Source organism: Rhinoraja longicauda, chromosome 10 (genome assembly GCF_053455715.1).
Source record: "Rhinoraja longicauda isolate Sanriku21f chromosome 10, sRhiLon1.1, whole genome shotgun sequence".
Lineage (NCBI taxonomy): Eukaryota > Metazoa > Chordata > Chondrichthyes > Rajiformes > Arhynchobatidae > Rhinoraja > Rhinoraja longicauda.
In genome coordinates this window covers 30,307,258-30,323,513 of record NC_135962.1, presented here as the reverse complement: position 1 = coordinate 30,323,513, position 16,256 = coordinate 30,307,258, and the positions used below count along the sequence as shown (strand labels likewise).

At 42.8% G+C, this 16,256-nt stretch overlaps 1 protein-coding gene across 1 annotated transcript in view; it reads right to left on the bottom strand.

Annotated features, from left to right (window-relative positions):
* Positions 1 to 14,399, bottom strand: part of slc25a21 (solute carrier family 25 member 21) — a 330,659-nt gene extending 316,260 nt beyond the window's left edge. Inside the window, exons 1-2 of the mRNA XM_078407167.1 lie at positions 14,324 to 14,399; positions 14,156 to 14,230 (exon numbers count right to left, since the gene is read on the bottom strand). Of these exons, the coding sequence (XP_078263293.1) occupies positions 14,156 to 14,222 (67 nt within the window). The 5' untranslated portion in view covers positions 14,223 to 14,230; positions 14,324 to 14,399. The remainder of the gene's footprint in view (positions 1 to 14,155; positions 14,231 to 14,323) is intronic.
* Positions 14,400 to 16,256: the final 1,857 nt, after the last annotated feature.

Sequence of the window (16,256 nt, the reverse complement as noted above, 5' to 3'; positions counted from 1 at the left end):
CCACCCCCCACATAAAACAAACCAAAGAACATTAACACAAATTTTCTAAACACACCAAAAATAACAAAAAAAGATGAAAAAGACAGACTGCAGGCGAGGCTGCCATCGTGGCGCCACCCGGTGGATAATTTCTCAAATAATGATACAGGCCAAGCCTACAACAGCAAAACCTGGCCAACATCCAAGCACGATATGTGTCAAGTGGTAATTTTACCTCAAGTGCCAGGAAGCGACAATCTTTAATAAGACTTCCCTCAACGAATTATAGACCAGTTAGCCTCACATCAGTAGTGGGGAAGATGATGGCGTTGATTATGAAAGATGTTTTTCGCGGGGGCGCTAGTGCGCATATGATGGAATTTGCTAGAGCTTGCTAGTGTTTTGCTAGAGCTCCCCTCCGATAAATCGAGATTAAGGAATAAAAGACTATTTATAGTACAACTCCCACTTTAAGTTGTGTCTACTGCTGTAATAACAGACCGACATAAAATGACAACGCAGAAGTTGTCCAGAAAGCAGCCAGCCGTCAGGAAATTTAATGAAAAGCCAGCATCGTCACTGGGTGAGGAGCAGCCTAGTGGTGGAGAGCCGGAGCTAATCACGCTATCGGCAGAAGGAACTCCTGAAACAGCCGTCATTCTTACACCTATAAATGAAATGAGCAAGAAGATGGATGACCGATTTAATACCCTGGAGGTGTCCCTCCAAGTTACCCAAGCCACTCTGACTGAACATGGAGCACGGATATCTATGGTGGAAGATGCGAGCAGTGACCACGACACTCGACTAATTCAGTTGGAGCAGCAGTGGCTACGGCTAGAATATGCTAACAAAGCCCTCCAGGATAAAGTTATTGATTTGGAGGCGCGCTCCAGGCGCCAGAACATAAAAGTGGTTGGACTACCAGAAAAAATTGAAGGCGGCCGCCCCATGGAGTTCATTGCTAAGTTTATTCGGGACTTGTTGGGGGCAGAACATTTTTCGATGCCCATAGAAGTTGATAGGGCGTATTGGCTGGGAGGACAACCAGCTAACGATCTCGCACGCCCCAGAGTCATGATAGTTAAGATCCACAGCGGCCATCAGAAAGAGCGGATAATACGACTGTCACAACAACAATACCCGCTGAACTACAAGGGGAAGCAAATTCACATTTTTCCTGATCTCCCGGCAGAGATAATGAAACAACGCCGTCTTTTCGAGGTCACGAGGAAGAAGCTGAAAGAGGCAGGCCTGCGAACCGGATTTATCTACCCTGTTCGCATCTGGGTTACCCACGGTACCGACACGTCGATATTTAGTACCCCGGAGGAGGCCAAACTATTCACGGATAATCTGCCGCCCAGCCCGGTGACGCGGTGGGCTAATGTCGGCTCGCAGACTAACACTGACTAGCTGGTTTCCAGACCAGCTGTTTCAGTCAATCTCAACTTGGGGTCTATCCCCTACTCCCAATTCCTCCGTCTACGCCGCATCTGAGCCCGGGATGAGGTGTTTCACACTAGGGCGTCAGAGATGTCCTCATTCTTCAGGAAACGGGGCTTCCCCTCTTCCATAATAGATGAGACTCTCACTAGGGTCTCTTCTACATCCCGCAGCTCCACTCTTGCTCCCCCTCCCCCCACTCACAACAAGGACAGAATCCCCCTCGTTCTCACCTTCCACCCCACCAGCCAGCGGATCCAACAAATCATTCGCCAACATTTCCGTCACCTACAACGGAACCTCTGGCCATATCTTCCCATCCCCTCCCCTCTCTGCGTTCCGCAGAGACCATTCTCTCCATAACTCCCTGGTCCACTCATCCCTTCCTACCCAAACCACCCCATCGCCGGGCATTTTCCCCTGCAAACGCACGAGATGCAACACCTGTCCCTATAACTCCCCCTCAACTCCATCCAAGGACCCAAACAGTCTTTCCAGGTGAGCCAGAGGTTCACCTGCACCTCCTCCAACCTCATCTATTGCATCCGCTGCTCCAGATGTCAACTTATTTACATCGGCGAAACCAAGCGCAGGCTCGGCGATCGCTTCGCTCAACACCTGCGCTCGGTCCGCGTTGGCCAAACTGGTCTCTCGGTGGCCGAGCACTTCAACTCCCCCTCCCATTCCCAGTCTGACCTTTCTGTCATGGGCCTCCTCCAGTGCCATAGCGAGGCCCATCGGAAATTGGAGGAATAGCACCTCATATTTCGCCTGGGCAGCTTGCAGCCCAGTGGTATGAACATCGACTTCTCCCACTTTAGATAGTTCCTCTGCCCCTCCCCCTTCCCAGATCTCCCTCTATCTTCCTGTCTCCACCTATATCCTTCCTTTGTCCCGCCCCCCTGACATCAGTCTGAGGAAGGGTCTTGACCCAAATCACCCATTCTTTCTCTCCTGAGATGCTGCCTGACCTGCTGAGTTACTCCAGCATCTTGTGAATAAATACCTTCGATTTGTACCAGCATCTGCAGTTATTGTCTTTTATTATTCAACTTGGGGGCATGGTCACTCTCGTCGGGTAAGCTTAAATCCTGAGGATACAAAATTTTGTCCAAGTGCACTGACTCTCCCATGTCTATCCATGTTTAAGCCGCTGGCCCGGAGTGGACAGCGGGCGTGAGAACGAGTTAACTCTGAGCCATGGACATGGTAATTTACACGAAAGGTAGACGTTGGACTCAATACATTTAACTTTGTTTAATGTGCTTAATTCGTTTCAAGAATTGGATGATTTTACAGGATGGGTTCCTGCTAATTTTTCAAAGGTAAACGTTTCTTTGTTGAACTGATCCGTACTTTTGTTTGTTCATCGGAGGGGATGCCGACTAAATTTGTAGTTAACTAGCTAGCGGTTTCACAATTTGGCCTTTGGGCTTAACAGGCTAGATAGTTGAAGTAACCCCTGTTTACAGTATGTTAGGATATTTTCTTTGGGAGAGTGGGGTTGGGGGGAGGGAAAGTCCGAGTTTTGTATGTGCTTTTGTGTCTTCCTGTTTTTTTGTTTGAGGCAAATTATTATGTCGCTGCATATGTAATACAATTAACACCTTGTAGGAGCCATTTATGCTTAATTCAATTACTGTCATTGTGTTATGGCTATGTTTTAATATTTCTAGTTTATGTCTTTTTTGCCTACTTGTGGGTGTGACTTAATGCGTAATTGGGAGTGTCTAGATGAGAGGTGGCTAGCGTGGCGACAGAGGTTGTGGGTCAGTTTAGACTCGGAGGATGGTGAGCATACAGTTCTTTACCACGCGTTCATACCATGCGCTTGTATCAGCTATATTTGTAAGAACCATACAGTAATAACTACAATAATTCTGAGATATTGTTTGAAGAAACAGTTGATAAAGTACGGAAAGTGATGAATTACTCGTTGATTTGTGCTACTTTAATAAAACCAATTAATTAAGAAAGGACGTTTGAAGATTCGTTTTGTCATATCAGGGTGCGACGTGTGCGTAAGCTATAACTACATTTCATCCCGAGTAGTAATGGCTATCGAAGTAGGACTTTGAGATGGTATAGAAACTGCCATTACACACCTTCTGATTGTACCTGGGGATGATGATGGGAGGGTTACCATGGTGAGCTGGAATGTCCGCGGCAGGGACCACCCAATTAAACGAGCTAAGGTGTTTTCACGTCTTAGGTCTTTATCTGCCGACCTTGTGTTCCTCCAAGAAACTCACATTAGAACATTGGGGCAGAGACAGTTGCGCTGTAGATGGGCAGATCAGATATTTCAATCTACATTTTCTAGCAAAGCCCGCGGGGTGGCAATCATGGTTAAGAAAAACATAGATTTCAAACATATTTCTACAGTAAGTGACCCGAATGGTCGACTTCTCATAGTAACTGGGTACCTTTACTCTGTTCATGTAACACTGCTTAACATTTATGGTCCAAATATTGATGATGCGGCTTTCTTCTGCAAAACCTTTGATAAGCTACCTGACCTTTCTAATATAAATGTGATTGTTGCAGGGGACCTAACACAATCCTCGACTGGCACCTGGATAGGTCATCAAATAAAATGTGTAGTCCTTCGAATGCATCCACGGTTTTGAAAAATCGCATCTCCTCCACCAATTTAGTTGACATTTGGAGGATACAACATCCCACAGACCAAGAATATTCTTTTTTTTCTAAAATGCACAATTCATACTCTTGTATTGATTATTTTTTATTAGACTCGAAACTCATACCTAATGTAATAAATACCAAATATCATAACATTTTGATCTCAGATCACACTCCAACCTCAATTATCTTTGACTTTAAGCTGTCTAAACGATGTGCTAAATGGCGACTACGCCTTTCCTTGCTTAATGATGGAACTTTCTGTAAATACATGTCTGGAAAAATTACAGAATATTTGGAGACCAATGACACTTCTGATGTCTCGGACTCCACCTTGTGGGAAGCTTTCAAGGCAGTTATGAGGGGTCATCTTATTTCGTATGAAGCATCTTTAAAGAAATCCAGAGAGAGACGTTTACAAGAAATTGATTCGGAGCTTTCTCCAATGGAGACGTTGTATAGGAGCACAAACAACCCCCAAATGCTGCAAAATATGCTCAGTCTTAAATACGAGTATAACACGATTCTAACAAATCAAGTCAGTGACCAGCTACTGCAATTGAAACAGTGATATTTTGAATTAGGGGACAAACCGCATACATTGTTAGCCCGTCAGCTTAGAGAGCAACAAGCAAGTAGGGCCATACATATAATAAAATCAGGCAAGGGTGTTGCTTTAACCGATCCAAAGTTAATAAATGAATGCTTTAAGGAGTATTATCAAGAGCTGTATAAATCCAAAGCTAACGGTGATATCAACCCCAAACTTAACCCCAAAAACTTCTTTCCCTGCTCTCCTTTTTTCATTACCCAGATCTCTCACCTCTCTTAGAGAGGATCACTTCACTCTGTCCAATGCTCAGAGAATATGGCACCAAATTAGGAAAGCTTGTAAGCTTCCGAATACGTCAATGCACGCTCCAATCTGGCATAACCACGCTTTCCCCCCATCATTTACAGACACAGCGTTCAGAGAGTGGAGCTGTAAAGGGATAGTTACAATAAAAGATCTTTACATAAATAGACACTTTGCATCATTTGATCAGCTACAATCCAAGTTCTCATTGCCCAAAACTCAATTCTTCAGGTACTTACAGCTGAGAAATTATGTTCGACAAAACAATTCGCTTTTTGAGTCCCTGTCCGAAGACGACTCATTGTCCAAAATGTTGCTGGGTCCCCCGGAAGCAAAGAATCTAATCTCATCTTTTGTAGGTATCTTTTCAAACAAACTAGATAAATCTACTTTAAAAATAAAACAAACCTGGGAAAAAGACCTTAACATTGAAATTGATGACGGTGTCTGGAAGGTAGTACTGAAAAGTATAAAATCCTGTTCTATTAATTCTAGGCTACAACTGATTCAATTCAAGGTTATACACAGATTACACTACTCTAAGGTTAAGCTGCATAAAATCTTTCCTGATCTCTCACCTTTGTGTAATAGATGCAAGGTACACTCGCTCACCACTTTTGGACTTGTCCAAAACTTCACAACTTTTGGTGTCTTTTATTTCAATGGTACTCTACTGTTTTAAACGTCACTTTAACTCCGGACCCTGAAACTGCTCTATTCGGGTATTCCACAACGCTTGAGAAGCTAGACCATAATGCTCGCACAATCTTGGTTTATGGTATGGTAATTGCCAACAGATGTATTTTGAAACTATGGAAATCAGACTCTGCTCCTCAGATTGAGACTTGGTTAAGAGAATTAATGGGCATCTTACACGTAGAGAGGCTGAGATATGAATTGTCTGGCAACTCTCAGAAGCTGCAGCATATTAAGGACAAGTAAAACTATCCCCTCAATGCCACATGCTTTTGTACCTTCTTTGAATCCAGCAGTGATTGAAATATTTGACTTGTGAAAATTACCTTGACTCATGTTTTTGTGTTTTTGTCTTTTTTGTCACATTGTAGTTATGTTTTTATTTATTTATTTATTTATTTATTATTTATTTGTTTGTTTTTGTTTGTTTGTTTGCATGATTATGTAGGGAGAGGGAGGGGATGGGGTTTAGTGTTGTTATATGCATTGTAATTAATTAAACTAATTTTTTTTAAAATAAGCATTTTTAAAAAAAGATGTTTTTCGCCGCGCATTTGGAAAGCAGTGGCGGGATCGGTCAAAGTCAGCATAGATTTATGAAGGGGAAATCATGCTTGACTAATCTTTTGGAATTTTTTGAAGATATAACAAGGAGAATGGATAAGGGAGAGCCAGTGGGTGTGGTGTATCTGGACTTTCAGAATGCCTTTGACAAGGTCCCACACAAGAGATTAGTGTGCAAAATTTTGAGCACATGGTATTGGGGGTAGGGTATTGACTTGGAATGAGAACTGGTTGGCAGACAGGAAGCAAAGAGTAGGAAGTAACGGGTCCTTTTCAGAATGGCAGGCAGTGACTAGTGGGATGCCGCAAGTCTCGGTGCTGGGACCCTAGTTGTTTACAATATATATTAACGATTTAGACGATGGAATTAAATGTGGCACGAACAACAAGGCAGATTATTATTTGAATGGTGTCAGATTAGAAGGGGAGGTGCAACGAGACCTGGGTGTGCTTGCACATCAGTCACTGAAAGTAAGCATGCAGGTACAGAAGGCAGTGAAGAAAGCTAACGGCATGTTGGCCCTCATTGCGAGAGGATTTGAGTTTCGGAGCAAGGTGGTCCTGCTGCAGTTGTACATGGTCCTGGTGACACCGCACCTGGAGCATTGTGTGCAATTTTGGTCTCCTAATTAAAGGAAGGACATTATTTCTATTGAGGGAGTATAGAGTAGGTTCAGCAGGTTAATTCCCGGGATGGCAGGACTGACATATGATGAAAGAATGTGTCAACTGGGCTTGTATTCGCTGGAATTTAGAAGGATGAGAGGGGATCTTATAGAAACATATACAATTCTTAGAGGATTGGAAAGGGTAGATGCAGGACAAATGTTCCCGATGTTGGGGGAGTCCACAACCAGGATTCACAGTTTAAGAATAAGGGGTAGACCATTTAGGACTGAGATGAGGAAAAACTTTTTCACCCAGAAAGTTGTGCATCTGTGGAATTCTCAGCCACAGAAGGCAGTGGAGGCCAATACACAGGATGTTTTCAAGAGAGGGTTAGATTTAACTCTTAGGGCTAAGGGAATCAAGTGATATGGGGAGAAAGCCGGAACAGGGCACTGATTTTGGATGATCAGACATGATTATATTGAATGGCGGTGCTGGCTCAAAGGGCTGAATGGCCTATACCTGCAACTATTTCCTATGTTTCTATATCTGAATAACGCTCAGGAACATATTTCTTGGTTGCAAAATTTGATGCGCAATATCACAAAACCTTAGAAAATGAAATAGTATAATCTATGCTCAAACAATAAGGCTATCTGACATGATGTTTCACATACAGGGCAAATACCCTGGTGGCCAATTCGAAGCTCTTTATTTTCACGTTTTATGCATTGCTAAATGAACAGATTAAATAATAATGTATTTCAAGTGCTTCAGATTTTCCTGTTCTCTAAGAAAATTAAAATCCTGCAAGTAAGCATTTTAATTATGTTCTCAGTTCAACGATGGGTACACTTCACATTAAGTGGCAAATCCAACAACTTGTTCCCAGCTGACCAGAAGCCTTCATTTGGGTGCGACTGATGGTAAATTTATCTGTAAGTGCCTTTTAATTTCATGTTTGAAAATTATCACCCAAAATTTCTTCAAACTTGTCTAAGAGTGATTCCTGACAAAAAAAACCCAACCCAAACTGCACTCGGGATCCTGTCATATTGTCTAAAATTAGGCATTACGCTACTGTCAACTATTGCTCAGTTGGGAACACCTGCCTCTCAGTCAGAAAGTTGTGAATGAAAGACACTCCGGAAAACTCGAGAATAAAATCTGAGCAGTTTGTCTACTACAGTTCTGAGGGAGCATTGTATTATGAGAGGTGGCAGATTTCAGGTGAGACATTTTAAATTGAACTGCTTTCTCTGGTGGATGTAAAGGACTGTAAAATTATTTTCAAATAAAGTAAGAGTCATCCCCAGTGACCTGCCCAATAGTTTTACCTTGAACTACAAGCAAAATGCATCAAACTACAACTCCACTTACAATTGGACTAGAGGGAATATATACCTGGACATAATGTAAAGTACTGGTATATTAAGTTCTTCACATCTTTTCCAGGTATATATTCCCTTTCTTAACTTGTGCTTTATAAAGTAGCATAACTTAATGATCTTGGATAACATTGCTTATCCAAAAACTTAAAATGCTGTAAAACCTTTTATGTTATGAGAAATGTAATGTTGAATCGAGAATATCAATAAAGAATGCACTTGCGTATAATCACATCACATCTTCATAACATCATGAACACCTCGTAGACATCGATTACCTGAGGTGTATTTAACTCGAGGTTGAATAGTTAAAACATGGGGAACAATTGATTATCAGGGACAGCTCACCTAAACCATCATTTTCTGAATTATTCAGGGAATAATTTTGCTGGAAATGTCCTATATTTTCAGATCAGATAATAATGAGAATATTCAACAAGCATTAGAGATTTTACATAATTAGGGCAGTTTTCATGACTTTTTTCTGGAGCTGGACAAGAAATGACAAAAGTTGCTGTGTTAAATTTCCTAATATATGATGGAATCCGATCCTAAAGGTCACCTATCCATTCACTCCACAGATGCTGCCTGATGCACTAGGTTTCATCAACACTTTATATTTTTGCCAAATAATAAGATAGACTAAATCAATATAACATAATAATGATGTACATCATTGTTTCACTGTGATCATGAGATCATAAAACAAAGAGAAAGGTTGCTTCAATTTGTTAAAAGAATTACAAAATACTAAAACAGGGTGGACCCGTTGGGCCCAAAGCTCTCCTGCATTGGTGTAGTACCCTCCCCTCCCCCACTCACCCCCTTCCCCTCCCCCCCACTCACCCCCTTCCCCTCCCCCCCACTCACCCAATCCATCCCCCCTCAACCCCCCTTTTCCCCCATCCCCCCCCCCTCAAACACCCCCCTCCACTCTTAGGGGCTCTCCGGCATTGTGCTCCAGGTTGTTGCGATGGCACCAGGACACCAGCTGTGTCACTTCCCGTCTGTAGGCAGATTCCTCCCCATCCTGGATCAGTCCAATCAGGGTTGTTATCCGCAAACTTGAGGAGCTTGACAGAGGAGTCTGTGGAGGTGCAGTCGTTGGTGTAGAGAGAGTAAAGGAGAGGGGGGGAGTACGCAGCCTTGCGGTGCTCCTATGCTGAGGGTCTGCAGGACAATAGTGGAGACCTTGAAGCAGGCAGGAACAGTGCAGGTTTGCAGGGACAGGTTAAAAATGTCTGTGTAGATCGGTGCCAGATGTTCAGCACAGAGCTTGAGGGTAGAGAGGGAAACATTGTCCGGTCCTGGAGATTTCCGGCTTTTCTGTTTCCTGAATAGCCTCTCCACCTCCCCTATTTCTATTTTTGGAGATGGAGAAGGGGCCAGACTGATGTTGGGCAGTGGACAAGGGCCCAGTCTGGAGTCAGGCTGAGAATATGTGCAAATTGGTGATGTGGGGGGGGGGGGGGGAAGGTAGGGGCCAGTCTTTGTAAACTGGAGTCAGTCTGTGAGTAGGTGTGAATTGCTGCTTGGGGAGGAGTGGGTGGGGAAGGGCCCAGTCTTTGCAAACTGGAATCAGTCTGTGAGTAGGTGTGAAGTGATGATTGGGGGGGGGGGGGGGGGGGAGGGGATTATGTTTCTGTTTCTCAAACCTGCAGTAAAACTCGTTCAGATCTTTGGTCAGCTGACAAGTGTCCAAGGAGCGGGGGGAGCGGGAATTATGGTGAACCAAGTACTTGACAAGGAAATTAAGTATTGCATACTATAAGAACGTAACATTTTTCACTCTGATTATGACGACTGTTTTGACTGGGTATGGGTGAGTTCACTGACATTATTCCTATTTGAAAATTTGGTAAAATGTCCTTATTCTTCCCACTTTAAGAGTTTCTTGTTAGAGCATTGTTTGAAAATGGATTATTAACGCAGAACTTGAATTGTAGTTTTGAGTTAGAATGGTGCCAAATTATGCAACATTTTGTACATTGGCATCCACTTCCTTTACCTAGATTCATGAAGACGTACTATACAGGAAAAGCCTGTGATGAGGGGGACCACTTTGGCTCAGCATGTCTATGCCGGTAATCATTTACTCATCTGTAATCATCCCATTTACAGGCACTTGGTCCGCAGCTGTCATTAGATACATCTGATAACATGCAGCTCCAGTAAGAAGGGAGTAGTTGTTGAAAATTATAATGTATTACTAGACAAAGTGGACCAGTTGAGCCCAAACCTCTCCTACATCGGTGCAGCACCCTGTCCTCCCTCCCCCCCCTCCCCTCTCTCCGGGGGGGTGGGGGGAGTGCATTATTTAAAGGTCCAGGGTGGGGGGAACGCATCAGTTAAAGGTGGGGGGAGAGCGCATCAGTTAAAGGTCCGGGGAGCGGTGGGAGCAAGCTCATCTCCCACCCGGCGGTCAGCGCTGCCCGATCTGAGGAATGTCAGATGTGAGAGGTCCGGGGGGGGGGGGGGGGGGGGGGGGGGGGGGGGGGGGGGACGCATTAGTTAAAGGTTAGGGGGGGGAGCGCATTAGTTAAAGGTCGTGGGGGGGGGGCAGTGCAGCTCATCTCTTGAAAACGTGCGGGTTCCATTGTGACATCACACGCTGAAGACATTCAAGAAATCGGTTAGAAATTAAATTTTTAAACTTTAAAGTCTCTAACTTAAAAAATATACGACCAATTTAAATAAAAGTTGTTGGAAACAGTCGCCGCAAGAGTGGTGATTAAGGTGGTGCAAAAATTGTGGCGCTATGGATATTTTGAATTACATACGGGTATATATATATATATATATATATAGTACAAGAAAATAACTGCAGATGCTGGTACAAATCGATTTATTCACAAAATGCTGGAGTAACTCAGCAGGTCAGGCAGCATCTCGGGAGAGAGGGAATGGGTGACATTTCGGGTCGAGACCCTTCTTCATACATACATATATATTATATATACAAGATCTGAGTATTAGTAGTATAATAATAGATATAGAAAATATAGATAGATAGCAATTATTCATTATTTCATGGAAGAAGAATGACTAAAAAAAAAGAAAAAGCAACCAGACAAAATATGTTCTAGAGGACACAGAAACCTGGAGTGGCTCAGGGGTCAGGCAGCATCTCAGGAGAACATGAATAGGCAACGTTTCTGGTTGAGATTCTGGGACAGGTGATCTGTATGTTGTAAACAAAAATTGCATTATTCACTCTCCTACTGTATAGAGAGAGGTTGGGCAGGCTTGGAACGCTGGAGGGTGATGGGTGACCTTTTAGAGGGGCACAAGATCACAAAGGGAATAAACAGGGTGAATACACAGAGTCTTTTACCCAGAGTAGGTGAATCAGAACCCAGAGGAAATAGTTTTACGATGAGAGGAGAAAAATTTAATAGGAACACGGGAGCAATTTTTCACACAAAGGGTGGTCAGTATATGGATCAAGCTGCGCAAGGAGCTATTTGGACCGATACTATAACAACATTTTAAAAACATTTGGACAGGTAAGTAAATAGGAAAGGTTTAGAGGGATAAGGACCAAATGCTGGCAGGGGAGCTAATGTAGATGGGGCGTCTTGGTCGGCGTGGGAAGGTTATGTCGATGGGCCCGTTTCCATGCTGACTAACTCCCAATCTACCTCATCGTGGCCCGTGGACTTTCACTGTAGCTGTAACACTATAAACTGCACTCTATTTATATTTTCTTTTGCTGATGTCCTCACGTATGCTACGAGTTGCTTGGATAGCACATAAACCAAAGTTTTTCACTATATCTTGGTACAATAATAAACCCACACCAAAGTATTATTTTCTCCTGCCAACTGCTTTTGAGTGGAGAAGGAAGATATGGATCTGCGAACATGGTAAGTATCGTGCCAAAAATTTTACCCTGGCATTGCGGAATCTGATATTCTTGAGGCTTCACTTCACAGGCATTGCTAGTTGTCAGTTCTTTTATTACACATCTTTCAATTTTAACACTAGTTTTCAATTTCCCAATCACAAGGAATACATCATTGGAGAAACTCACAGGGCTAAACCTGAGCAAATTACCAGGATATGATAGAACATGGAACATTACAGCACAGAAACAGGCCTTTTAACCCACAGTCCCCATGCCGAACGTGATGCTGTCAAATCTATCTGCTCTATTTTCCACATGTGATCCATATCGTCCCCCCCCCCCCTCCCCCATTCTCTGCATACCCCCCTCTCCCATTCTCTGCATGTAGCTGCAGAGATAGTGGACTCTCCCTGGTTGAATTTTTTTTTTTTAAACAGGCTAAATTCAAATAGAATTCCCAGAAGGCTAGAAAACAGCAAATGTGACTCGCCTGTTCAAAAAGGAAAACAGAAGGCAGAGAACAATAGGCCAATTAGTTTAACATCTTGTTGGCAAGATGCTATTGTCCATATTAAATGAGGAAATATTAAATCATTTAAGAAAGCTGAATACAATCAAATCTAGTCAAAATATGGTTTTATAAAAAGTAAATTATATTTGACAAATTTGCTTGAATTCTTCGAGTATGTGACAGAGAGTTGATGGTTTGTAGTATAGGTAGCGTATTTAGATTTTCATGAGACATTTGACAAGATCTTACCTAGGAGACTGAGGCATAAATTAAGAAACCAAGGTATGGATGGAGGCATAGTAGCATGGATTGAAGATTGGCTGTCACCACAAACAAAGACTACATTGTCCCTTTCAGGCTGGAGAGACACCACCACTGGAATTTCTCACGGAACGGTTCTTGAATCTTAATCAGGGAATGAAATTCAAGGTTTCCAAGTTGCCAATTACATAAAAATAGTTGGAAAACAGATTGTTGGAGGACAGTGTGATTCTGCAAAGGGGATATAGATGGAGTGAATGATTGGGCTTTCGCTCTTCAACCTATCTTCAACCTATCATGATTCTTCGCCTTCCCCATCCCCAACATCATTTTGTATTTGCAGTTATTACATTTCATCATCCATTTCCAGCAAAGTAATTTAACGGAAATTGTTGTATCATGTTTCTCTCTCCTCACATACTGTTGGACCTGCTGGAAGCTTCCAGCATGTTGTTTCATCACAAAGTGTGCCAAATACCAGGTGTAAGTCAAAACTTTATTGCCAAATGGCAAAGTCCAAATGCTGAGTCATGAATTGATTAGTTGCATCATAATTGTTAGACTTCCACGTGAAAAAGAAAGTTAGATGGTGTAAATAATGTTCATAGTTTTACATCTCAGTCAACAAGTCACATGCCAATCAGTAGGGCACGTTCAGAAGCAGCCTGGAGTTGACATCTGTCTAATTCAGCTATTTTCACCTGTATAGCTTTAAGGTTCATTATCCGACTCCAAAATTAATAACATTAATTGCCTTTATTCCAAAATTTTGCCTACTGAAAATATAAAACATCAATATGTATTCGGAATGTGTAATTTGATCCGAGACCGTATTCAAATCCAACTACCCACCACTGGATTTTTTTTTTAAATTGCGAATAAAATACATCTAATAAGTATAATTTACGCATAAATGCTGCAAGTCAACAATACGTAAAATCCTCAAGAACAAATACCCCAGGAATTAAATCGTTGCAATTCTGGACGTTGGATTGCCCGCGCCTAAAAAAAAAGTCGAGTTGAGACACGCGAGCAGTTTGATTCGCGGAATTAAAACTAAGTTCACCGAATGCCTTGACCTACTTTTGATAAAGGAAAATATCCCTTCGTGACACGTGTACGTTACTTGACAGTTTCTTTGTATGTGCTTTACATTTGGAACACCGTAGCAAAGCCATATTCGTTAGAATCGACCATTACTCCCCGGCATTCTGAACAACTGACAAAAACTGATTTGGCAAATCATCTGAAAGTCTAGCTTCGTATCTATCGATTTCAACATTGGCCCATCAACTCGTATATTTCATAATGGATAAGCCTGCATTAGTTATATGTGCGTCTGTTACGCAACTCACCCGCGGAGCCTCCGGCGATTGTCTGATGTGACGCTTCCTTCAAAAAACCTCGGTATTTAGTCTTCATTTTCGTCTCTAAAACAAATGTACAAAATCTCTTATTAAATCATGATATGTTGCCCATAAATACAAGTTGAGCAAATAATTTAGTTACACCACGGCTCCGACCTCTGTTGAAGTGATTCAAAGCGATTGAAAGTGCACGAGCAACCAGCAGCTGTTCAAAATGAAACGATACCGGGGCAAAGCGTGAGATCAGCAGGGGCGGGGACTTCAGCTCAACTAAATTGGGCAGTGTGAACAGAACCTGGGAGACAAGGGCAATGAATCGTGAGACGAACAGAGGAAAAGAACCTGTGCGAAAAGTATAGGCGAGGCAATGTTCCGATTGGCGATGATCAATCCATAACGCTGGTATGCAGGTGAGGCAACATTTAAAATGTGAGAGATGGAATCCTGGGTATGGAAGTTCAACACACATGGGATAATAAAAATGTAGTGATCAGCAAATGGGTAGTGACACGAGTAGTGTATTATCCATTGATATAGAACAATGGAAAGACTTGAAGGCAAAGGGAAAGCTGATAAGATGAAGTGTGTTTAATTGTCAAAAGTACCAGGAACCAACACACTGAAAATTTTACTTGCTGCAACTTTTCAGACACATTAAACAACACAAGATATAAATAAACAATAAATTATCGGTTATTCTCGATAAACTGGACCATAATAGTGCAAGCTATAGTATGTTCATGCAGCCTTTGTACCACAAAGTCCATAGTAGTTCTGAGGTAGAATGGTTCAAAGGTCTGATGGTTGCGAAGAAGCTGGAAGTAGCAGTCTCAGGCTCCTATACCGTCTTCCCAATGGAAGCAGAAAGATGAGAAAATAGTTAGGGTAGTGCGAGTCTTAGTTGAAATTAGCTGCCTTCTGGTGGCAATGCTTCCTATGCTTCAATCTTGGGGAGGTCATGATGGACCAGGAAATGTCCACCATTTTTTGCAGCCTATTTCATTCTTGAGCATGTCAAGTACAGAACAAGGCTGTGATGCAACCAATCAATATGCACTCCACTTTACATCTGCATATGTTCGATAGAGTGTTTGGCCACAAGCTGAATCTCCTCAAACCTCTGATAAAGTAGAAGTGATGGTGAGATTTCCTTGTAATTACTCAATGTGCTGGGCCCAGGACATTGACAACAGGTGCAGGAGTAGGCCATTTGGCCCTTCGAGCCAGCACCACCATTCAATGTGATCATGGCTGATCATTCTCAATCAGTACCCCGTTCCTGCCTTCTCCCCATACCCCCTGACTCCGCTATCCTTAAGAGCTCTATCTAGCTCTCTCTTGAATGCATTCAGAGAATTGGCCTCCACTGTCTTCTGAGGCAGAGAATTCCACAGATTTACAACTCTCTGACTGGAAAAGTTTCTCCTCATCTCCGTTCTAAATGGCCTACCCCTTATTCTTAAACCTTGACCCCTGGTTCTGGACTCCCCCAACATTGGGAACATGTTTCCTGCCTCTATCGTGTCCAACCACTTAATAATCTTATATGTTTCGATAAGATCCCCTCTCATCCTTCTAAATTCCAGTGTATATAAGCTCCAGTCTTTCAACATATGACAGTCCCGCCATTCCGGGAATTAACCTAGTAAACCTATGCTGCACACCCTCAATAGCAAGAATATCCTTCCTCAAATTTGGAGTTGAGTTTGAGTTGATTTTGCAACTGGGGAGGGGGAGCAAGAGCAGTGCTGCACGGTACCGAGGACACATCCCTCGTCATGCAAGGGACAGGGTCCCCCTAGTCCTCACCTTTCACCCCATCAGCCATCGCAAACACCTAATCCTCCAACATTTTTACCATTTCCAACTGGCTCCCATTACTAGTCACATCTTCCCACCTCTTCCTGCCTTCCAGAGTCCGTTCCGTCCGCAACTCCCTGTTTAACTTATCCCTTCCCACCCAAATCACCCACTCCCCAGGTACCTTCCCCTGCAACTGCAGGAGATGCAACATCTGTCACTATACCACCTCTCTCAACTCTGTCCAGGGGCCCCAACAGTCCTTTCAGGTTAGGCAAAGGTTCACTTG